Source organism: Scleropages formosus, chromosome 12 (genome assembly GCF_900964775.1).
Source record: "Scleropages formosus chromosome 12, fSclFor1.1, whole genome shotgun sequence".
NCBI classification, from domain to species: domain Eukaryota; kingdom Metazoa; phylum Chordata; class Actinopteri; order Osteoglossiformes; family Osteoglossidae; genus Scleropages; species Scleropages formosus.
This window is the reverse complement of record NC_041817.1, coordinates 23469669-23494118: the sequence shown is the minus strand read 5'-3', so window position 1 is coordinate 23494118 and position 24450 is coordinate 23469669. Positions and strand designations below refer to the sequence as shown.

Below are 24450 nucleotides of genomic sequence, written 5' to 3'. Positions count from 1 at the left end.
AGCGTGTATGCGTGCGAGCAAAAGAAATAAAGAAACACAAAAAAAATTAAAGCCAAATACAGTAACACAAGACACTTAACAGCAATGTGGTCCGACTGAAAAGAACAAAGTCTGTCCTACCTCAGGTTCACGTGCCCCGCCCACAAGCCGATAAACCGCCGTAGATGCGCTATGTTTTGATGCGCGTCGCAAAGTACCGCCTGTTTATTATTACAAATCATTGTAACTCGAATTTTTTATATAATAGGCTTAATATGAAGTTTTCATTTGATTGTTACTTAAGGGTGACAAAAAAATTAACTTCTGGTCAGTAACGAGGGTGGTTCACAACTATGGGTTGTACATAAGTTGGACATTCGTAACTCGGGGACAGCCTGTATTGGCATAATCACATCTCTTGGTAACATTTAAATTAACTTTCACTGTCAAAGTCAGATTTTCAGTCTAACTATGGGACAACTGGTACACACACTTAGTAGTACGTATAAAAAAAAGGTAACAGAACTGTGGTAAGGAGACTAAAGATTTCATTGAATTTTACTTTTATAATTTAAAGTATAAACACATCCATCCTGTTTGCACTTGACACACATTACAGATCAGTCTTTTCACCGTTTGCAAATCACGACGGGGCTCACGCTTCCCACGTCAGCTTGCGCTGTTCTCTGAAGCCTGAGAGAGAGAGAAAACAACGTATTTTGTTTACAAAATATGACAATGAGTCAAAACCCCAGACTCAGATATAAGAATTAGCAAAGAGTGGACCCGCGACCAGGAGAATAAGAGGTAAAAGAGGACAAGGCTGAAATGAATCAAGAGGTGTGTCCAAATGGCAATCGGAGTCCCTCCACTGTATGATGACAACAGGCGGCTTCACCTTGAAGGTGTCGGACGCTTTGCGCAGCTCCTTTATGACGGAGGACAGGGCCTCCGGGTTGATGCCCTGTTCGCAGAGACGGACACAGATGGACAAGGACTCCATGTCTAGACCTGTGTTCAGCAGCTTCGAGATCTCCAGCAGAACTGGGAACAAAGAGGGATTTATGCAATTCCTGCACACGCTGAGCAAAAAGCAAAATCACCGCTAAAGAGGGAACATTCCCTTTTTCATTCATAAACATAGACTCATTTTAACAAATACACTTAAATCTATATATTTGGGTGGCGGTAACTGTGGCCACAAAACTCAATGCAACTACATTTTTTTCAATGCAAAGCAAATGTTAATGTATAAGAAAATATTTTTAACTACTGAAGTGTTAAATGACCATAGAGAACATTTGAAACCTTTTCAATATTTGTGAAATACACGATTATACATAATGCGACAGTCCTAACCCCATCCAAAACCTTAAGGAAAAACAGCAACAACAATAATAAAATATCTCTTATCATCATCACTAGTAAGAGAATAGCAATTTTACACTTACTAAATGTATTATTTGTTTTATTATTATTATTATGTAGTCATCTACATAAGATTAATCAATGTAATATTACTGTATTATTACAGTGTAATAATAACAAATAATATGCTAAATTCTAGAGTTTTTACAAGACAAAAAAACAAATTTCGTTTGCTAACATAACAGTAATATTTTATTATTAATAAAGCCGGGTCGTACAGTGCTGTGGATAAAATTAGCACTCAGCTACGCTCGGCGACGTGTTAGAGCTTTAACAGCCGTGTTTACATGCATCCAAGTCATATGAAAATAACGAAAATAAAAAGAAACAGCGGTAGTTTCAGTTGTGTCCAGTTCAGTTTTTGCCTCACCGTCCATCGTTTCCCGGACCGCGTTCATATTCTGAGCGGTTGCCATCGTCGTACAAAACCTCTTGGTCTGAAAGATTCCTCTACTTGCACAACTATGTTATACTTAAGTTCATCTCAGGCCAAACGTGCCGATTTGCCGCCTGTGTAAAAATAAAAAATAAAAAATAAAAAATAACTAACGTTGCAATGGACACAGTTCACTGCAAATAAAGCTATTTGGATTCAAAAAGGAAATTACAATTCGCTGCCGAGACTTTAACGGAAATGACATCTTTGTCGACCTCGCTCGCCAATTGGTCGCTACGCACTTCCTCCCAAGCACGATTGGCCAGTGCGCCCTGAGGGAAAATTAAAACTGACATTTGAAAGTACAGGTAAAAGTTTGCGTTGTGTGCCTCTTTGGGGGTGTAAGTGTCTCTTCTGTTTCTGTTTCTGTTTCGTAGTGCTTGTGTGGAGTGAAGTTAAGTTTGTGGGTACTGCGTAGTTAATAATTACAGCCCAAAGTCCTGTTTGAAGCCCGCTTGTGTTTGTTTTTGCGATACAACTTCTTAACTTCTTGTTCTTATAACGACGAAGCGCTTCTCTTCTTGCTTTTTTTCCGCCGGCACGCGGTCGGTCAGTCAGAGTCGAGCTCGAGCCGATGTCGCTGTAGCTGTAGCGCGGCTGCGGCTACTAGTAGTGCGCTGAAGCGGGGGACATGATGGGGGAGCCTCCTCCTGAAGCCGCCGGTCACATCGATCCTGAGACCCCTGGGCGACCCGCCGTCCTGAACCCGTTCGAGAGCCCCAATGACTACCACCGCCTGCACGAGTCTGTGGTGGTCAGTCCCTCGGTGTTCAACAGCTCCAGATGCTCGTCGGCCGTAAGTGAACGTTATTATATATTATAATATGTAGCGCAGAAGCTCCATTAGACAGTCCAGCAGTGGTGGGGGAAAAAAAAACGTGATCGTCTTGTAACCTGGGTGGGAGGTTGTTGGTTCGAATCCCAGTCAGTCAAGCAGCAGTGCCAAGCCAGGTGAGGTGCCTATGCTGAATTATCACAGTAAACACATCCTCTGTACATGTTGGTCAAATTCTGTCACACCTATTTTGAGTGAAGTCGCCAACTGAACAACCAGTATAATACTGGCTGTATTGCCTAGTCGTTACAAGTGTGGTTGCAAGTCTCACCGCACCTGGGTGATGCCGCCGGAGGACATGGATTCGATCCTGCCTCAGTCCGTCCATGTGGAGTTTGCATGTTCTCCCCATCATGGGGCCCATGTTTGCGTGGTTTCCTCCCACAGTCCACAGACATGCTGTTCAGGTTCACCCAGTGTGTGAGTAACAGAGAGAGAGAGAGAGAGACTGTGTGTGTTCCACTGATTTGTGGATGAGTGACCCAGTATAAGTAGTGTATCTAGCAGTGTAAGTCACCTTGGTGAATAAGGGGTGTGGGCTGATAAAACTACATAGAGTTCATTGGAAGTTGCTTTGGAGAAAAGTGTAAAGTTGCAATACAAATGTGAATAAAGAGTTGAAATACTGTATGGATGCAGGTTGCAGTCGTGAAAACGGCTGTGCAGTGTAAGGAAGCTTTTGAAAACCACTTACCTGTCCTGATTTTTTTTTAAACTTGTCCATTTAATTAACACTTTTCTTCAAGGTGACTTAGTGTTGAGACTGTACACAAAGATACCTAAAATTACACGCTTGCGGAGCTAGATAATTTTGGCTGTAGAACTACGAACAAGTATGATACAGCAGAAGTGGGATTTGAACCTGTGTCCTTCAGCTGCAAGACAGTGGCTGTAATCATTGAACCACCTGCTGACTGTTTACTTAACAGTCAAAACCAAGCTAAAAATCAATAATAAAAATTTCAAGCGTGTGGGGAAACTTCTCGGGGCACACCTGTTATTGTTACGATTCATAATTATCAGATGTAGTGGAGCACTAATAATGAGAGCTATGATGGATAATGATATAGAATAATGAAAGAGAAATGATGACCTTTTGTCTTGGTACTGGGGTGACCGGCAGTATTTCTGTGTTGCTGTTATTTCGAAGTGATGAGTGTAACAAAATAGACAAAATATTGCTGTGTTTATTTGCAGACACCAGCAAAGTTTAAGTGGACAATAGATGAAATGGCAAGTTTGCTCCCTGTCGAAATTGATCCTGAAGACATTCAGCGGCAGTCTCTCTATCTGAGCCAAACCAGGTATGTTAGCATTAGAAGCGGGAAGGATTACTGTGCTGCTGGTGAAATATTCTATGTGGGGAAAGTGAACGCTCAAAAAAAAAAAAAAACTCTGGTTCTACCTGTTGCTTTGATCAAAACAGACCTGTGATTGCGTAACACTTTTTGGTATCTGTGCTGTTCCATAAACTGCAGAGCTTTGTGGGTGTCAATTAATCTGAAAACGTTCCTCCACACTATTTCACGTTCTTCACACTAATTGTATTTTTTTCCTTTAAAATGTTAGGACTGATAAAGAGATTGAGGAAAAACGGCAGCATGCGATTGATCAGGTAACAAGTTTATTATTAAACGCTTTTTTCAGTATTGCTATTTTATGTTTATTTCGAAGTTCCATTTTGCATACTTCAAACCCGCATTCCGTTGTACTAACAAGTTTGGCCTTAGTTTTTCACAAAGGATGCAATCGTTCCTTCACCTTGGGCTGCCCCATTCAGCAAACAGTCGGCACAGATCCACGCTGGAGTCAGTAAGTTGGAATTTTAATTAATTGCATGCATTCGAATTTGTTAGTAAATCTCTGTGTCTTTTTGCTGTTTAGTAGCTGTGCTCACTTTATGGATTGAAATGCACCTTTTTGATTAACTACTTTCAAAATTAAATTTCCTGTTTTAGGTTTAATTTCCCCAGGAATTTCTGAAGAGAAACACGTACAGGGAAAAAGCAATGGTAACTATATTGTTTACACTGCATTAAAATATAGATTGTAGTATAGTTTGTGTTTAGGAAATGGTTTTGTAAAAGTACTATTCAGGATTTCTAGTAGCTTCATGTGTATATTTTTAAAGAATTCAAATAATTTGCTCTTTAGCAATATATGTACAGTATATGTACTATAATATATGTACAGTAATTGTGCAAATAACATTTTTGCTGTTCTCTGTTGCAGTTACCTGCCAAACATTACTCACCTTACCTGTAGATTTCAATCTGGAAAAGATATTGGGTAAATCCAATCAGATCAAAGAATGGTATACTGGCACAATGATTTTATTTATTTTAAAAAAAACTTGAACCCTTCAGCATTTCTGATTGTGTGTGTCCGGAGGAATGGTGGATATCTCTGGACATATGCCGTTACACTGAATAAATCAGTAACTTTAATACTCTTAAAATACACAAAACAAAATTTACTTTAGAATAAAGCGCAGGGGTCAGACCTTCATACTTGCATACGATCTGCTTTGTTACAAAGAGACACTGCAGAGATTAGATATAAATTGGAATTTGTTGTTCATGTCATGTATTTATGTGTCACCAGGAGATTACTACAAAACAGAGGAGGTTTCAGAGCAAGTGCAGGAGACCTTAAGCTCCTCCTCCTTGCGACGAAAGCTCTTCCTGGACGGGAATGGCAGTGGTTCAGAATCATCCACTCCATCGAGCCCAGAGCGAAGCCCCATTGAGGGTCTGCTTGAGAGAAGTGGTGCACCAGTCTCTGTAGTGTCGCCACTCCAGTGTGGAGCAGCGGTCCTAACACCTAGCTCTGTGGGTATCACCTGCCAAGTTACCATCGTGAGCTTAATAAGAGACGCCACCAAAGTAATGCCCATCTAAATGTACATTTTACATTTACTTAGCTTTCACACCACCCAGGCGCTGAGAGACAGCAGGGCTACTTGCTGTGCCACCGTGCTGCCCATCTCCCAAACAGAGGGGCACTGTCACTGATGGGAGGACTAATTAATGATGTTTTCATTAAATTTATGACACTCAGTTTTACTTCCACCCTTTTAGGGGCAGTTCTCCTCGAGTCCGATTCAAGGCAGAGGCCGAGCATACAGCTTGGGTAGCATGGCCAGCCCTATGTTCCCTGAAAAGTCCTCACCCAATTTCAAGTCGCCCATGTTGTCACCCATCATTGTCCAGTATGTGAAAACACCCATGTCTGGTACGTACAGCCAAGAGGAAACGGCTCACACTTTAATTGCAACATTTGTAATTTAAATCCAAAGGGTCACTACTGTTCCTCAGAACTGCTGAGTCCCTTGCAATTCTGTGGGCAGGTGTTAGACTAATGTGTGTTGGCAAAGATGGTAGTGTGAGACAGTTTACTCTGAATTGTACCTGGCTTTGGAAAATATGTGTGTAACTGAATATTTGGGGGGGGGTGGGAAGTCATACATTTGACACTTGTGATTTTGCTCAGTCCTTGAACCCTCTTTGGCAGGAGAAAGGAAAAAGCTGATCTTCCAGACTCCTGATGGAATGGCTCTGAGCAGCTCCAACATTGATGTCAGCTACTGCAAAGGGAGCCCTTTTGTGGAGGGCTGCTCCCCAATCAAGAGCTGTTCCCCAGTGCAGCGTAGAGCATGCGGATGGCTGCTCCCTCATTATAGAACGTCCCCCCTTCAGCTCTCACCTCCTATCTTTGAGGACAAAGAGAATGTTCACCCAAGTGACGGCCTATCCATAGTCGAGTCCAAAGGGTGTCCTACTCTGTTAGCCACTCCCTCAGGAAGGTGTGAAGATGCCCTGGGGAGCATGGGTGGCCTGTGTGAAAAGGAAATGCCTGCCCCCAGCCTGGTGCCAATGGAGGACATGGGCATCAATAATACAGTGAACATGGGAGAGGTCACTGAAAGTCGAGAAGACTACGGTACCTGGGCAGGCGACGGGGTGGAGAGTATCCCCTTACGTCTGACCAGTTCCCGAACTGGAAGCCTGCTGAATGCAGAGAACTCTCACATGTATGTGTCTATGCTAGCTGAAGGCAGCACCATACCCTATGACTGCAGCATGCAGGTATGTACCTCACCTTGTTTGTTTGTTGGTTGCAGTGTTGGGGTGAGGACAAAACTAGTTTATTTTTTGGCAAATTTAATGTTTTATAATTGAAAGACGTGGACTCATCCAGCCATCCATTCTAAATAACAATTTGTCAAATATTGTCATTGAGGTCCAGAGACTCACAATATAGGGAGTGAAGTGGGGTATACCCTACATGGGATCCTTGTTCCTCAAAGGACATTCTCTCTCTCTCTCTCTCTCTCAGAAACATTCACATACTATTGGCAATTTAGAGCCACTGTGTCCAGAATTTGGGTTCCAAAGTGTTCAAGTAAACTCTACTGTGAAACAGTCTCTGTTTGAGGTCATCTCTCTTTCCTAGACTTTCAGTTTTGTTTCAAAATTCTTGCACTGTAGGTGGACAGTGGTTACAACACATATTCAGTTCCCACAAACAGCACCATGGACGGGGTCAGCTCGGAAAGCCAGACGAAGGAGGTGCTTGGACACGCGTCTGAAGAAGCCTTTTCACACACTAAGAATAACCATATTAAGACAAAGGTACGGTATAGATTTGTCACTTAACGGAGACTGAAATGAGGTTTTAGCACATGCATTCCATCGTCTTTAGACAAACAGCTTCACTTTGGTTTTTTCTGTTGTTTTTACAGGTATTTAATGCACACCACTGATAATCATGGAGAAGATGGACATGTCATATCCTGGTTGATGCTTTAGATGAAATCACAGATGAGTTGGAAGTACTCTCACAAGCTAACAATGGGAACAGTAATACTAATTGCTTGCACAAACAGTTGAATACATTTTTCTAAAGTATTAACTAGGAAATCATTTAATTGTGGTCTGTTTTCCCCCCACCTTATTCTAGGACATTTTAATAAACTTGAGGTTTAATAGCATTACGGTTAAAGTGAATAAAGGGTCGCAGATTGCTAGGGAGAATTTTCTCTATATGTAATGTATTACTTGATCAGAACAGGATCCTCTCTTTATTGGACCACTATGAACATTTATTATTTTAAAATTATTCACAGTGATAAATCTTAAAATTTATATATATTTTTAACCCCTTTGTAAACTACTGTCACATTTTAATATTTATCTTTTTCAGACAGGTAGTAAAGCCTGTTTAACTTCAGTTTGCAGGTTTCAGAAAAATGCACGTTTGTTTTCATGTGTTCTACAAATGTTACCTCTTCATGCCTGGAGAAACCTGCGGAAAGCTCTTTATATGACAAACTATATTGATTCCTAAATGACCTCAATAAATGTTGTCCAAACTTGTGTTTGTACTTAAAGGTGGTTTGTTTTTTTTTTTTTTTTTTTTTGGTCCCTTTATGTAGTGTTTTAGTTCCCTCCTGGAACTGAACTCTACAGTTGAAAGGCCCATAGCACTTAAGAACAGTAACTGGTTATTGAAACAGTTATTTTAGTTGATGTTTTTCCCCAAAGCAACTTACAATTATTTACACATCCAGGTAGTTTTTTTTGCAGCAGGTGAGATTAAGTACCTTGCTCGGGGTACCACGGCCAGCAGCGGGATCAAACCTGCAACCAAAGGCAGGAGCTCTAACTACTAGGCTTCCCCAGTCCCTCCATTCCTGTTGGAAGGTTGCTGCTTTAAGCTCGAGCCGCAGTACTGCGCTGAGCGAAGGTACTTACCCTAATATTACCCCGTGGTATAAAGGGGCCTCAAGCTGACGCTCGGCTCCGCTTGCCTCCGACGGCGCGCTCCCCACTTCCGGAAGCCGACAGCTGGGGGCGCTGTGCATATTTCGCGACTTCCGGTCTCTCGGAGCGGGACTGTTGAAAACCAATCGTCGGCGCTCCGGCTCGTTATAACAGACGGTGAGTGGGGCTGAGTTCGCTTTGGGCTCTTTTCGCGTCAGTGTTGCAGTTAAAACGAGTAAAGGCATTGCCCGTTGCCTCTCCGCTGTTAGAAGTGCGCTTCACCGACTCTTTTAGCGCAAAAAGGCACGCAAGTCGCAGTCAAAACCGTTAGCAATCTGGCTACATTAGATAGTGTAACATACACACAACACATCCCTCTGCCAGATAATTTGCACAGTAAGTTCTGCTCCGAAGCGACCTACACATTTAGAGAGAGGTGGGTAACTTTAGTTTTTTATCGAACATTTTCCGGTGAAGTACCTCACACAAGCCGGCTGGAGCCTAGGCCAGGTAGGGGTGGGATTCGAACCTGTGACATGACATAACCAGGACAGGTGCGCTAACTTACTAACCGCTGTACTACCTCAGCTAGTACGTGTCCCTAAGTTTACCTCATTGACTCCCTTGGTGCCCCAGTCCTGTGAGACTTGCTTTTACCCAGAGATTGACTGATTGACAACTTGAACTTGTTTATGGAATTTGTATTTTTGAACCTCGATCAAGGCCTCACCTGGGACTCCAGTCTACAGGCTTCACGTGACAGGTCTATGTCCTTAAGCAGTCTACCGGCGTCAGGCTGTGGTTTTTTCATAACACGGTGGATGTTGGGTTTCCCCTCCAGCCGTCCCCCGGAGACTCGTCCTGGCAGCCGCCCTGTGACGAGAACGACGCGAGAACATGCCTCCCAAAAGGCACAAAGACACCAAGGTGAATGTCTCCAGCTCGCTGGAATCGGAGGACTTCAGCCTGGAGACGACTGTCCCCACCGAGGAAGTCTCGTCTTCGGAGGAGAGGGACGGGTCTCAGAAGGTCACCAGGCAGCTCATAGAGAGGAAGGAGCTGCTGCACAGCCTGCAGCTCCTCAAGATTGAGCTGTCGCAGAAGAACCTCATCATTGACAACCTCAAGGTGGACCACCTCACCAAGGTCAGCACTTTGGACTACGGGACATGACGTCTTCCTCCCACAAATAAACACTGGGTGGGGTTAGGGTTAAATGTGTCAAGCGTATGACACAGTAATATCCAGTACCAGTGAAAAGTGTGAATTGGACACAAGTGTGAGAGCAAAGCAGAGTCCTACATCTCTGGGAGCTTCTGCACAAGAGCAGGGAAGAAGTGTTCTTAAAATCATGCCATCTTCATTCTCCTGGCTTCAGTTGATTTTTGACACAGCACCTGATTTAAGCATTATGTGTAGTGGCAGCTGGTAGTGTAGTGGTTAGCGCTACTCCCTTTGTATCTGTAGGTTTGATTCCCAGCTCTAGTACCTTTGAGCAAGGTACTTACCCTGAATTGCTTTAATAAAACTACCCAGCTGTGTAAAGGGGAAGGTAACTGTAAATACTTCATTGTTGTAAATTGCTTTGGAGGAAGGCATCAGGTAAATATTAATCCTTATTAAATGTAACAAAATGGTATCAGGTATGGTTGCGTTTTTACCTGGATTCTGCAGGGACCCATAACTGGAACAATTTAAGATCAAGAATCAGACTGGTGATAATCAGTTCAGCTGTAACCCAAGTCATCCAGATTGTACATGTTGGACAAAACGAACAGTGCTTGTGTGTGTAAAATACCTCTGCAGATCGAGGAGCTGGAAGAACAACTGAATGACGCCCTTCATCAGAAGCAGCTCCTGTCACTGCGTCTAGACAGCCAGCTCAAACTGCAACAGGAAGAGAACAGGTTGCACAGAACAGTTCCACTGCGTGGTTCTGGTCCATGAGAGGGTTGGGTTAAAGCTTCAGTTTGTTGCTTCACAGACCCAGAGGACACTTTCTATTACTTATTCCATTAAAAGCACTATTTGTGGTTCAGCTTTGCAACATTTCATAGTATAAATAAATGCTTTGATTGTTGAAATATTTGAGATGTTCCGATACCACATCTCTTCAGCGCTAGTTTATAGAACCCTCTTTACAAACAGAAAACTGCAAGCTTTACGGAAGCAGGAAATGGACGCGATCCTACTGAGGCAGAGGCAGCTGGAGGAGACCAATCAGCGGCTGTCCGAAAAAGCCGGCGATATCAGACGCAGCCTGAGAGACCTGGAGCTGACGGAGGAAAAGTACGCTGAGCTCAAGGAGTTTCCGGAGGAAAAGCTTTCCATTCCAGAATACGTATCGGTGAGTGTTTCTAGAGCTCCTCTTGCGCCACAAGGTAAGAGATTTCAATATTATTCCTGGAAGGGTGATATCGGGGTGCGGTGGCGCAGTGGATTGGACCGGGTCCTGCTCTCTGGTGGGTCTGGGGTTCAAGTCTCGCTTGGGGTGCCTTGCGATGGACTGGCGTCCTGTCCTGGGTGTGTCCCCTCCCCCTCTGGCTTCACACCCTGTGTTGCTGGGTAGGCTCCGGTTCCCTGCGACCCCGTATGGGACGAGCGGTTCTGAAAATGTGTGTGTGTGTGTGATATCAAGGCTACCTGGACTGTTGTGCTGAAGCTGATGTGGTTTCCAGGTGCGTTTCCATGAGGTGGTCACTCCATTGAGAGTCCAGGTCAAGGAACTCCAGATACGAAATAGCAACCTGACAGAGGACCTGGACAGCCACCGGAGTCAGATTAAGGCACTCATGGAAGTATGGACTGAGATACTTTTCTTTTCCCCCAGACACATTTTCTAGCACATGTAACGTAATGAATTCGGACCTACAATTTTTGTTTTCTGCTCCAATGTACTTTGTAGAGCTACGAAGAAGAAAGGAGAGTACGTTCAGAGTTAGAAATTCGGTGCCAGCGCCTTACTTTGGAGCTGGCAGACACCAAACAGCTCATTCAGGAAGGGGATTTCAAGCGTGAAAACTACAGCAAGGTGAAACGGTGAGGGATGCTGTTTTATTGTGTGTCGAGTGTTCTGAGACTTAGGAGGCTGACAACACAGGTCCCTGGGACTTTACTTCTTCTGAGAACTTTGTTTGGGCCGTTAAGACCTATTGTGTTTTAAAATACAGTATTTGTGTTTGTAAGGCTGTCAGCAAAAACCTGTGAAGTAAATCCTTGTGTTCACCTTCTGCAGAGAAAGAGACGCCTATGAGGGTGAAGTCAGTGAGTTGAGGAAGCGCCTAGAAACACTGGAAGTTGTACACAATGCGCAGACTAAGGAAAGAGATCACTTGACCAAAGAGGTGAATTTACATCATCATTCAATCTATCCAGTATTAATATCCACTTGTCCAGTACAGGGTCGCAGCAGTCCAGAGCCTATCCCAGAACAATAGGGAATGAGGTAGGGTTGCACCCTAAAGGTGACATCAGTCTGTCACAGCAAACACACTCATTCACTCATACACACTAAGAGCAATTCAGAGTCAGTGGAACATGTCTTTGACTGCGAGATGAGACTCGCACGAAGGCGGGGAGAACAAGGAAACTCGCACAAGCTGAGTCATCTTCACACCCGCAGCCCAGGACCTGTGAGGTACCAGCGCTAACCGCTGTGTCGCCGTGCCATAAAATGACGCCAGATGGATGAATATTTAATCCTTGGTTGAGTAAGGAGTCATGTTTTCACATTAATTCACTGTCTTTATTGAAGGTTAATGTGACGTTCACCCCACAGCTGTGTTTGCTTTGCCACTTTCACACTGTACGATCAGGTGGCCACCTTGCAGCAGTCAGTCACCCTTCTGCAAAAGGACAAGGAGTATCTGAACCGGCAGAACATGGAGCTGAGTGTACGGCGTGCCCATGAGGAGGACCGTCTGGAGCGACTGCAGGTCCAGCTGGAGGACTCCAAGAAGGCCCGGGAGGAGGTCTATGAGAAATATGTGGCGTCGAGGTGAGCAGTACGGTACAGCAGAGCCAGAATCACTAGAGCCTGTGCAAAGTGAAGCACTTCTGAGTGTTTTGGTCAACTCTGTGGAACTCGCTCTTACTAAATTGTATACAAACTGTAGGAATAATTAATATTTTATTAAATGTTTGATTGTGGTGATGATGGTTTTTGTTCGTGTCTTGACATGCTTTTTAAAAATTTATTCCCAAGAGATCATTACAAGACTGAGTACGAAAACAAGCTTCGCGATGAACTCGAGCAAATCCGGCTAAGAACAACTCATGAAATCGAGAGTCTTCAGAGAGCCTCCAAAGAGATGTATGAGCGTGAAAACAGGTGAATGGTCTTTCTAAAAATGATGAAAGTCAGTACAGATTACATAGAGGTTTCACAATGTCATGGTTATCTTTATTACCATATTTATTTTATACACTTATTTTTAATGTTGTCAACCCCAGGAACTTGCGAGAAGCCAGAGACAATGTAGTAATGGAGAAAGACAGAGCTGTTGCTGCTGAGAAGGAAGCCACAGACAAATATAACCACATTCTAGAACAGTAAGTCATAGCCCATCAATTTTATATTGCTCATATGTTAAAAATTTTATTACCTCATATGGATGTTGATTCTGTCATTTCATATAATGCAGAGAAGCAGACTGTGCTTGTTTCGATGCTGTTGTCAAAAAAATCCTTTTTATTAGAAATCAGTAAAACAGAATGTGCTTTTTCGACTATTTTTGCACATATTATTTGAGGTCAGTTTTAAAGTAAAGGTTTTGTGTGTGGCTACCCTGCAATGGTCCCATCCAGGGGGTACCCCCCCTCCAGGCCTTGCACCCCATTCTCCTGGAGTAGGCTCTGGATCACTGCAACGCTGCTCTGGACAAGCGGTTATTTAAATTGCATGAATCGGTTTTCCTTATTGTTTATTCCCTTAGTTCCCTGGTAATATCAAGCTGTGAGGATAGTCACATCTTACAGCCCCGGTTTCTCAAAAAATGTATCATTTGTGAGTGCTTAAAAATGCTTCTGTTTCTTTATGCACTAGCTCCTTGTGATACGAGCACTGAAGTTGCTCTTGCTTTTTTAAATGTATTCACTCCTTTATGATTTTGTATTGTATTATCTAGTTCCCAAAATTTCAGAACTGCATTTCCTCATCCAGCCCATAGATGTCAGTGAAGCACACAGCAGGAACCTGGGGGGGGTGACTGATTAAGCCCACTTCCACAGTGCTCGCAGCTAAGGTCTGCTGTCTTAGATTTTTGATAATCAATAACAGGATTAGTATTATTGCCCACACTTATGGGGGGAGTGTTTCAACAGTTGCCATTTAATAGGAGTTTTTAGAGACAACATTTTTCCTTTCATTTGAAATTTATTTTTAATATAGCTCAAAGTTAATACATGTGTTAAAAAGTGTTGTGGAGTATTTTTTTTCCTATTTATTGTGCCTTTACCTTAGACTTTTAGAGAACCTAACCCATGAATAAATAAATGGAACAAATACACCTGTGTTTATAAAGGGGGGCCAGCTGGTAGCGTAGTGGTTAGAGCTGCCACCTTTTGGTTACAGGTTCGATCCCCACCTCCGGTTGTAGTACCTTTGAGCAAGGTACTTACCCTAAAAATTGCTCTAGTGAAAAAAAAATTACCCGGCTGTATAAATGGGTAAATAATTGTAAGCTTGTGATAATTGTAACCTTAACACTGTAAATTGCTTCGGAGGAAAGCGTCAGCTAAATGTAAAGATTTTACTGATTGTTACAAACTAAGTTCTGATCAGACTTCCGGTCCCCATTCTGTTTGTAAGACAAGGACCTAGTGTACGTTTGAGAGAATTTGATGAAATGGGTCAGTAGTACGGTGCAGTGGATTTTACACTCCCTGGGGTGTGTGATTTCCATCATCTCTGCAAACTCCACATGTGTAGTGTGCTCATCACTGAGCAGTGTGGATGTGTGCCACTGTGCGCACATACTTGTCATTCTTACAGTTCCTCAGAGCAGTTGTCCAGCATGCCCAGGGTTGCTCTGCAGGGGGTGGGGGAGATTGTTTGTAGTCACATAAGGCCTGGATTACGAGCCTGGAATGACAGATGCCCTGCTGTTGCTGAGATGTTTGAAGAGTTAAGGAATAGCGTGCACAATTCTATTTTAGGAAAACTAAAGGAAATGCATATTCGATGGTGTCATGTCTAAAATGGACCGAGTTCCATCGGAGGTTTTAATCAGAGTAATTTTAGAGGTGCAACTGGATACATGAATTAGTATGTTCGTTGAATCCCGTACACACGCTGTGTCATTTACTGAGCCTAGTTGGATCATTACAAATTAGACAGACAGGACAGAAAGGAAATACAGAGTACAGAAATTCAGAATAGTCTTCAGAATTTGTGTGTGTCATCGATTTTCTAACAGTAAGCATTTAGTGCTAGGCAAGGTGTAATTTTTACCATATCTGTATTGTTTCAAAAGTTTTAAAATCCAAATTGTCTACGATAATTTACCATTCCACTAATGACAAGTTTTTCTTCTTATTATTATTATTATTATTATGATTATTATTATTTGTTTATGGAGAAAACAAAATAGCTTTCATTCTCATAGTAAGGAGACCTGAAAAGTGAGAAGCGCATGAGTGGCTAAGGGGAGACGGCACACACACTATATTTGGTGGGCTCCGTACACTCCCTTGCCCTGCGACCCCATCGGTTGTTGCTAGCCCGGCTGCCAGCTGTCCTGCTCTCCCAGGTTCAGGCAGCTTCAGCTTGGCACCGACAGCAGGGTGGCCGAGTTGCTCAACCAAGTGAAACTGAAGTCCTTTGAAGTGGAGCGTGCTCAGATGGTGCAGGAGGAAACAGCCAGGAACCTCAGCCAGTGCCAGATAGAATGCGAGAAGCAGCAGAAAAAGCTGGAGGCAAGTGGCCTGCTTTTGGATTCAGATCTTCACAAAAATGTTAATTAAAAGTGCTTGGATAAAAGTACAGTTGTGCTTTTGTTGCGGCACACTACATCATTTATATGCAATAACATAAAATCCTAAAGTGCAGTTTTCCACTTGTAAAGCTCTTATCACCACATGTATACAGTCAACTAATCCCTCTTCTTATTTTTAATAAAACCCTGGACATCAAGGCAGCTGCTCATATATAATACGCTATAAACCTTTGCTGTTATCATCAGATCAGTGTGTGCAGTGACGTTTTCTTCTAACACTAACCTGTTGTTCTTCTCCAGGTCTTGACTAAGGAATTTTACCACCTTCAGACTTCATCAGAGAAGCGAATTACAGAGCTGCAGGCTCTGAACTCGGAGCACCAAGCACGGCTGGAGACGTACGAAAAGCTGGAGAAGGAGCTCGATGATGTGACCGTGCAAGCTGCTGAAAGTAAACTAGGCGATGCATTTTACTCAGAGTGGTTTCGTTCTTCCCCTCATGACTGCCCTGACCAGAATTTCACTAATTCATGTTTATTGCACCTGTGGGGGAAAGAGCTCTTTAGGGCTCCGGTATTCTGAGACATCATAACCAATGACTGGGAAGAAAAAACAACAGCGCCTGCTATTTCCAGCCATACCGTTGCCGTGTTTTAGGCTTTTAACGATGCGAATGCCTTCTGAAAAGAAATTCTTATTTTTACAGTGGGAAGTGAAGATGATGCAGAAAGAGTTCTCTTTTCATATGGCTATGGTGCAAATGTACCAACAACAGCCAAAAGGCGATTAAAGCAAAGGTACGGTGTGGCGTACGGTATGCTCAAAACCTGTGAAAATGCGTCTGATTTTCTTTGTGTGGAAGAATGCACCATGCTTTGTTTTGATTGCAGCGTTCATCTGGCAAGGAGGTTGCTGGCAGTAGAGAAACAGAACACCTTGCTGAGAAGGGATCTGGAGAAACAGACTGCTCACGTTGAGCAGATGGCAGAAGAGGTATCTCACCCGAGCATCCTGTGATAATCACTGTTATTGGATTTAGCAGCCCACTAGTGTCAAGCTTTTTTAGGTTAAAAAAAAAAAAAAAAAAACACAAGGAAAGCTCTGCCCGATGGTTGTCAGTATTCCAGTCTTGACAAATGGTGTTATTTGTGGTGAAAGATGCTCTAAGTTTTATTAACAATCCACTTCACACAATGCTATGTTCAGGAAAATTTATGTGAAAAATTGCCAAACATGACTTTGGTGGTGCTGCTTCATAGGACAGGCACACAAATACAAATGAGATTAGAAGCCTGTTCCTAAATCAGTCTCTTGAGAAATCCAGAATCACTTTTACCACTAAGTCAAAATGGATAAAATGCTTAATTCAGCTCTTAATAAAGCTTAATACACAAGTCCCTAATTTATTCCCATCTTGATTCTGTCAAAACCTCAGACAAAGTAATATAACTAATGAAAACCTTTTGTAAGTTTATGTAAAACTTTCATGAATTTTTTAAGTTCAAACAACATTTAGACTTGCATAAATGAAAACTAATTTAAAATTTCTGAAAGTAAAAATAAAGGGGGGAGCGGTGGCGCAGTGGGTTGGACTGCAGTCCTACTCTCCGGTGGGTCTGGGGTTCGAGTCCCGCTTGGGGTGCCTTGTGACGGACTGGCGTCCCGTCCTGGGTGTGTCCCCTTCCCCCTCCGGCCTTACGCCCTGTGTTACCGGGTAGGCTCCGGTTCCCCCGTGACCCCGTATGGGACAAGCGGTTCTGAAAATGTGTGTGTGTGTGTGTGAAAGTAAAAATACCTTTACACTGCTGCTGTAAACACTGTGGAAATGAGTTGAGCCCCCCCAATGCGTTGTGTGCCTTTTACTGACACCTATTGGCTGGGTGTGCAAATACAGGTCTCTCCCTCCACAACATAGACAATTTGGAAAAGAGATGAGCAAAGGAAATGTGAAGAAAAATAAACAAATGGCAAAATGTTTTTGTCCATTCACAGTTTGTAACTGGAACATTTGTAATATACAGAAACAAGTGTAATTATAAAATATATGGGAACAAATTTATGTGATTAATAACAACAACTGGAGTGTGTGCTCTTTCTGGCGTTGTGTCAATCGTGATGGGGAGGAAGGTATATAATGGGTACATTTGGTACCTTTATTTTTTAGAATGACTATTAACGGGGTAAAGCTCTATCTTGACTGAAGTGTCAACAAGAAAAGTTTTGCATACAACTGACTGTCATTTCAGATGAAACTTTGTCATTGGGCAAAGTTGGAACAGCTACACGTTATAACAGTCATGCTTGCTGCTTTTGAAAAATTGTAGTGGAACCGGGTGGCATTATTCTTTTGTTTGTGCGCTTCACGTGCCGGCACATGTGCGTGAAAGAGATGGCTTCTCAACCGGTGAAATGTCTACACAAACACTGCTAATGATCCCAGAGGTGGCTCACACCAAGAACAAACGGCTTATTTAGCAGTTCCCTTTGATTGATAGTGTGTCTCCTCACGACACGCAGACCGAGCGTTTGTTTTCTTTTAGAAGGTTCCAGCTGAACTTCAGCAGTTCTTCTCCCACGCGATGAGTTTCTTCACATGACGCTCTGAGTCCTGTAGAGCCCCACCTAGGAGCTGAAGTTGATACCTCCCAGCGTGTCACAGTGTTTTCATGTGTTTTCGGCTAAGTACCTGTGGATAACACACATAAAGGGCATACTCCCATGGCTACTTCAGACGAATGATTTATTAGTTCACAGGTCATATTTCGTTTTTACAGTAATTAACTTACCACGGCCATTCATCTTCTGCCAACAGTGTTTGTATTTTGTGAATCAAAACATAATGGTATGTTCTAGAAGGTCATCTTGAATCAGTTAAGTGCTGAAGCAAGTTTAAAATTTTTAATGTCTGGTAACAGGTCTGTCATCAGTTTTAACTTTTAACATTTTTATAATTTTCAGCTCAAGGTAGCCAATGAGCTTCTTCAGCAAGCGCAGCAACCTTACAGCTACCTCATTGATACTGTTCGGCTGAGGGACGCGCAGATCGGAGCACAGAAGGAGCGCATCTCAGAGCTGGAGGACACAGTCAGGTGCTGCCCAGCATAGGCGACTTCACCACATTATTTACCACACAAAAATGCGGCAGGACATAGTTGAACATGTGAATCCACCACTCTCATCCTGCCCTTGATTATGTCTTTGTTTACACCATAGTTTAGAAGTTTGAGAGTATTGAAGTAGCATCAAGAATTTTTCTTTCTTGTTTTGGTAAAGCATTGTTCTACATAATTTGATGAACAGAATATTATTTCTATTTTCTCCAGAACTCTGAAAAAAGAGATGGCAACCCTCCACCAGGTGAAAAACAACATGGCTGCTGATCTTGAAAAACTTCTCAGTCATCGGGAGGTAATTTCTTTTTAATTTGGAAAATTAACACCAGGTGGCACGGTGGAAGAGTGAGTAGCGCTGCTGTCTCGCAGTGCCTGGGTGGTGCAAGAGGATGTAGGTTCGATCCCTGCTCAGTTTGTGTGGAGTTTGCACGTTGTCTGTGTGGGTTTCCTCCCACAATCTAAAGACATGCTGTTCAGGTTCACCCATGGTGTGTGAGTGACAGAGGGAGTGTGTTCCACTGATGTATGGATGAGTGACCCATTTTAGGTGGCGTATCTAGCAGTGCAAGTCACCTTGGGTGAATAAGGTGTGGGCTGATAAAACTACATAACGTTCATTGGAGGTCGCGTTGCAGAAAGCGTCTGCTAAATAAAGTAACAAACATAATTTCTCACGTAAGCTTTTGCCAATACCACTATTGCATAATTATACTTTATCTAAACACAATTTATGGACACAGTCAAATCAGTAACTTTTATTGTGAAATGAGTCACAGACAATAACTAAGGAATTGATGAAATTCATCTAGACAAACATGCAGTGACATATTTTGTAATTTTACAAAACAGTTACAAAAGCAGAGCAAATTGCTTTATTTTAGCCAAAGAGAAGCAAAGCTTTGCAGATTGATGTTTGTAAACTAAAGTCAGTGGTCAGTGAGCAGTGAGCAGTGCAATGTGCATTTGGAGCTGTAGATGGCAGCAATGTACATTTTTCGTTGAAAGTCACTCACTTCAGGTGTAGATAAAAAATAACCCTTTAAACTTCTAATGTTTGTAAGAACAACTTTCGTATTTTTAATTCAATAAATAAGGGTCCTTACCAAGAAAACATCATTCAGGCAAGTATTTTCTTCTTGGGAGTGAGATGAATTTGACATACTAAATAACAGACAATAGTATGCCGTTTGTGAGCCAACATAAAGCTGGTGTGAGAAAACAGTTCCTATTGCTAGTGGCAGTAACAGCAGCAACAATGATCTCTCAGATTTTTGCACTTTCTTAAATATTTATAAATTAGGAGAAAAATAGAGCTATGGAGTGAAGCCACCACATTTTAGCTTGCAAATTGCATGAAAATCTTTAATGATAAAGGGTGCAATAATAGTAATATGAAAATAAATATTTAACAGAACCGTACAGAGATTAAGCCAACATACACAACTAGGAATTATCAGTCAGTATTTTTTGGTGTTTTTAGTGTTTTGGTATGTAAACTGACTGCGTAAATGACAAAATCCAAAAACACGCTGAGAAAATGTTACGGTCCGGTGTGCAACAACATCTATATTTGAACGCCCTTTTGCTTTTCTTTGAAGAAGTGAAGGTTTCATTGAAAGGGAGGTTTCTCGACCTGAGAGCGAGTGTAACGGCGGGTGCCTTTGTTCCCCCGGCTTTGTCACATCATTACATTTCAGCCGCTGTGCAAACACAAAGATACGTAACCGAGCGCTTCCTTGTTTGAACAAGCTGCACTTCACAGAATATGACAGGTTATTGTGTGTTTCTCACATAAAACCTATACCGAACATTTATTTCTAGTGCTTTAAAATACATAATGTGACTCTACTGTAAGGATATACTGAGTTGCTGTTGCTTAACAGATTTGTAGTAACTTAGCACGTAAAGGAGAATGTTGTCCAACCACCATTGCATACTGAAATACTGTACTTTAATCCCGTAAGGATTTCAGTACTATGACTACTATGTCTGTAGCATAGTGGGTAGTATATAGTAAAGTTACTATATAGCAAAGTTATTGTTCTAAGTATAATGTGAAATATCTTAAATTATGAATAAATTTTAATCTCAAACATTAGAATTTCAGACTTTGATATCACTTTAATATTTGATATTAAGGCTTGATGAAACAACTTAGTTCCAGCTGTTTCTTCTCATTAAATTATAACACACAGTATTTGGCTTGTAGCTGTTGCAAAAGACACCACATGAATGAAGTGTACATGATAACGCATTTATAGTATATCTATTTTCATCAAAACATCCCCTCAATGTTTACCCCTGGCATCTTTTTTGCCGACTTCACAACTTCCAGCGGCATGTTGGCATAAAGTATGAAATCCACACAGACAGCTGCACTGCAGTTGAGCTTTTTTACATGCCAGCACATATGGTCAGGGAGTGATAAATAGAAATATTAAATGACTGAGCCTAGTGTTGGCCTAGGAGAGACATGGCAACAACAGGAAAGGTGATTGGAAATTCAGGGCTATTATTCTAATGTGCATTTAGCAGAAAATGTATTTATGTGTTTATTTCACAGACAGAATTCCCTTAAGTCACTGGGAATCAAATTTATAGTGTCATAAATATCACTATTATAAATACACCATTACTTTTGTCAAGAACAGTTTTACAGTTCCCCCCCCCCCCCCCCCCCTTACGTTTTATTATTGGGCATGTTAAGATATGTACTGAGTAATTATTTTTTATACTGTACATGGTGTTGAGCTTTGTTTTGAAGCTATCGATCAGGTTCTACAGGTTACCATACAAAGCATTTTGTGTTTATCTTGCTTAAAAGCTTTGGATCACTACACTTTTGTGGTGAGCATCAGGGGAGCATATGTCCACACCCAAACACAATTGTTTCCTGGCATTCAAAAATATGTAGAATGCTTTTCACTGAATGACACCTGCACCAGCAGCCCATACGTGAGAGGGACTCTGGGCATTATGACTTTGAAAGACTTGCTTATGCATGTGGATGCATATAAATAACACATAATAAATAAACCCACAACTTCCAAAACAGTAAAATTGTCATAGCGGAAGGGGTGTGAACATAGCTGTAAGAAAAACAGAAGTAAAATTTGTTGTTTTATAATTTGTATGCTCGGAACAGTTGTTACATTGTATCCGAGACTAAGGTCTTATGACAGTAAATATACAACAGTATTTCTCTTTCCTTTTGTTTTAATGTTGTTTGTGTCCATTAATTAAATTGTAGGGGGTGCGGTGGCGCAGTGGGTTGGACCGCAGTCCTGCTCTCCGGTGGGTCTGGGGTTCGAGTCCCGCTTGGGGTGCCTTGCGATGGACTGGCGTCCCGTCCTGGGTGTGTCCCCTTCCCCCTCCGGCCTTACGCCCTGTGTTGCCGGGTAGGCTCCGGTTCCCCGTGACCCCGTAAGGGACAAGCGGTTCTGAAAATGTGTGTGTGTGTGTATTCATTAGGACATCTAGGGGGGTGTGGTGGCGCAGTGGGTTGGATCAGGCCCTGCTCTCCAGTAGGTCTGGAGCTCGAGTCCCGCTTGGGGTGCCTTGTGACGGACTGGCGTCCCGTCTTGGGTGTGTCCCCTCCAGCCTTACGCCCTGTGTTGCCGGGTTAGGCTCCGGCTCCCCGCGACCCCGTATGGGACAAGCGGTTCAGACAATGTGCGTGTGATTAGGACATCTATATTCACCTCTTAATTTAGTGTTTTTTAATTTATTAAAATGGGTGTGTAATCACAAGGTCAACTTTTTTTTTTTTTTTTTTTTTTTGCATTCAGGTCACAATTATTTAACCATTTACACAGCTGGGTAACTTTTACTGGAGCAATTTTAGGGTAAGTACCTTGCTCAAGGGTACTACAGCCAGAGGTGGTGATCAAACCTGCGACCTTTCAATCCAAGGTAGCAGCTCTAACCACTACACTACCAGCTGTCCCACAGCGTTTTCCTTTTTTAATAAGGAAAAAATAAGGTGGGTTTAAAAACCGTGGATTGTGTTCTTGTGACAAAAGGCGCGTATGCTGTCAGTGCAAAACTGACCCCAAGGCGTTTGGGCCACTTGAAAGTGTGTGGCTGCCGTGGCGTTGAAGTCAGTAATCTCTTGGATTGGACTTGGAGCCTTACTTTGCTGGGAAGAGTGAACTAAGGAAGGCCACAGAACCTCCATGTGAGACGTGTTCCAACTTGCTGGTCTGAGCGCGTCTCTTAATGCTGCTTCTCAGCTACACCTCATTTTTGGTCCTGCGGTGTCTTTACCTGCACATATAGGCAACTGTGATGATTCATGCAGTAGATATCAACCACCTGTGTTATTAAACAGAAAAGGCTTTGTATTTTGCTTGTAATGCGGTTCCGTGGAGCAACATTAGCAACACACGTCATCGGAGGTGAACTTTCCTACTCTGTACCACTCCCACTGACTTCCTGCTGTCACTCCTTTCTAGGAACTGTCTGTGATGAAGCAGGTCCTTATTAGCATGCAGTCACGGCAGTCCAGGCCTACTTTGCCTTCTCAACCAGACACTACAACCGGAACTACAGTTCACAGGTCCAAGGGATTACCCATGAGTCCCCAGGGAGAGGTGTACGAGCCCAAGCCAAAGCCCACATTGTTTGTGAGTAAATATTTTCCCTGGTCCAAGGTTTTTTTGTGTCCTTTAAAAGTATGGGCTGTCACAGCTGAGTGTAGACTCGCACTTCCATGTCCACACTGAAATGAAGGACTGGACAGCAGAGCATATGTCCAGGTATCCTAAACCAATAGGCCCGGGGCAAATAGTTCTAACTTCTGCTCCGTGTGCAAGCTTGCTTAAGCAGACCGTGCAAATCACTTTTACTGTACATGTACACCAGACTGTAGAGGAATTTACAGATTAGTTAGATAACGGGAGCATGCGTACAAATCATGATTTTTATAACAAATATTTTCCTGATTATAGAATGTCCAGGTGTGAACATGTTAGAAGGGCAACGCTGAATGGGTGTACGAAACAAGCTAACCAAGGCATGTGAATATGCAAGTGATTTGAAATTTTCTTACTGCAACACTGACAGAGAGAAGTATAGTATGAGGCACAAACAAATAATTTAATATTGTATTACATCATATTAGATGCGCCACATTAGATTTGTGAAATAAACAGGATATTACTGCTTCTATTTACTATTATTCACATTTGTTTGGTTTCATTAGTGTCTCTCTCTTTCTTTTCAGACAAAAAATGAACCTCCCGAATGGTACAGAAAACTGAAGCAGCACTCCAAATGAAATTTTCTTCATCTCACTGGACTAAATTATCACTGTTTTGTATAAAGGGCAAAATGTCATTTTTATGAGGACTTGTTGCAGTTTTTTAAAGGCATTTAAGTATTTTCATTGGGAGCAAAGTGATTTTAATTTTTATTTTGCACATCTGTAGCACTTAAAGTCAATATGAAGAATGGTCTCTGGAAAAAAAAAATGAGATGTTACTTTTGTTTTAAGTGCAAAGGTGGAGATTTACAGCATTCTTTCAGGAACAAACTTTAGTAAATAGCTGCACCGGATCCATGTGTGGTTGCTGCAAATAGTTTTTAATCACACTGCTTTATTAGCTGAAATAACTGCTGTCCTGCCCGAGCCGTTGTTGAACATGTACCAGTGTAACAGTGAGGGTAAACTGTGGTTTTCACTGAAACGCTTGGTGCTCTCTAACTTGAACTGCACACACACAGTGGATCCAAACACCATCCAAACTGCAACTCATCCCTGTCCGCTGTACTCATTTAGGACTGAAGGTTTTACCCACATTTACAGTTATGAATTGATTTTTTCCATCTTCATCACCTCTACTGAAGGTTTATGGGCAGTGAACCTAAGGCCGGGTTTGTTGAAACTAAAATCTACTTGACCAGACTGTTTAGTGGCTCTTTTCCCCGCAGTGAAAGTCGCACAGTGTTTCTTTGACAG

At 42.3% G+C, this 24450-nt stretch overlaps 3 protein-coding genes across 5 annotated transcripts; 2 read left to right on the top strand and 1 right to left on the bottom strand.

Annotated features, from left to right (window-relative positions):
- Positions 1 to 239: 239 nt before the first annotated feature.
- Positions 240 to 2009, bottom strand: mzt1 (mitotic spindle organizing protein 1). The gene is made up of 3 exons (XM_018743612.2): positions 1778 to 2009; positions 878 to 1023; positions 240 to 672 (listed from the first exon to the last, which is right to left on the bottom strand). The coding sequence occupies exons 1-3, from the start codon at positions 1821 to 1823 to the stop codon at positions 649 to 651; spliced, it is 216 nt and encodes a 71-aa protein (XP_018599128.1). The 5' UTR covers positions 1824 to 2009; the 3' UTR covers positions 240 to 648.
- A 79-nt stretch (positions 2010 to 2088) lies between these two features.
- Positions 2089 to 7833, top strand: bora (bora aurora kinase A activator). Of its 2 annotated transcripts, XM_018743547.2 has the most exons (12): positions 2089 to 2151; positions 2398 to 2639; positions 3876 to 3982; positions 4248 to 4293; positions 4409 to 4490; positions 4637 to 4690; positions 4911 to 4967; positions 5283 to 5509; positions 5759 to 5912; positions 6192 to 6766; positions 7169 to 7312; positions 7423 to 7833. In XM_018743547.2, the coding sequence occupies exons 2-12, from the start codon at positions 2475 to 2477 to the stop codon at positions 7441 to 7443; spliced, it is 1632 nt and encodes a 543-aa protein (XP_018599063.1). In that variant the 5' UTR covers positions 2089 to 2151; positions 2398 to 2474; the 3' UTR covers positions 7444 to 7833. The 2 variants fall into 2 exon arrangements, with proteins under 2 accessions (XP_018599063.1, XP_029112802.1); XM_029256969.1 differs by lacking the exon at positions 2089 to 2151 and having other exon boundaries at positions 2264 to 2639.
- Positions 7834 to 8563: 730 nt separating this feature from the next.
- pibf1 (progesterone immunomodulatory binding factor 1) lies at positions 8564 to 24440 on the top strand. 2 transcript variants are annotated; one of them, XM_029256985.1, is made up of 18 exons: positions 8564 to 8620; positions 9285 to 9589; positions 10250 to 10350; positions 10592 to 10790; positions 11122 to 11241; positions 11349 to 11482; positions 11679 to 11787; positions 12259 to 12440; positions 12648 to 12773; positions 12896 to 12994; positions 15193 to 15358; positions 15679 to 15829; positions 16085 to 16175; positions 16269 to 16371; positions 18337 to 18467; positions 18702 to 18786; positions 22946 to 23116; positions 23716 to 24440. In XM_029256985.1, exons 2-18 carry the CDS (start codon positions 9341 to 9343, stop codon positions 23767 to 23769), a joined length of 2271 nt encoding a protein of 756 aa, XP_029112818.1. In that variant the 5' UTR covers positions 8564 to 8620; positions 9285 to 9340; the 3' UTR covers positions 23770 to 24440. The 2 variants fall into 2 exon arrangements, with proteins under 2 accessions (XP_029112818.1, XP_029112819.1); XM_029256986.1 differs by lacking the exon at positions 23716 to 24440 and adding an exon at positions 23441 to 23508.
- Positions 24441 to 24450: the final 10 nt, after the last annotated feature.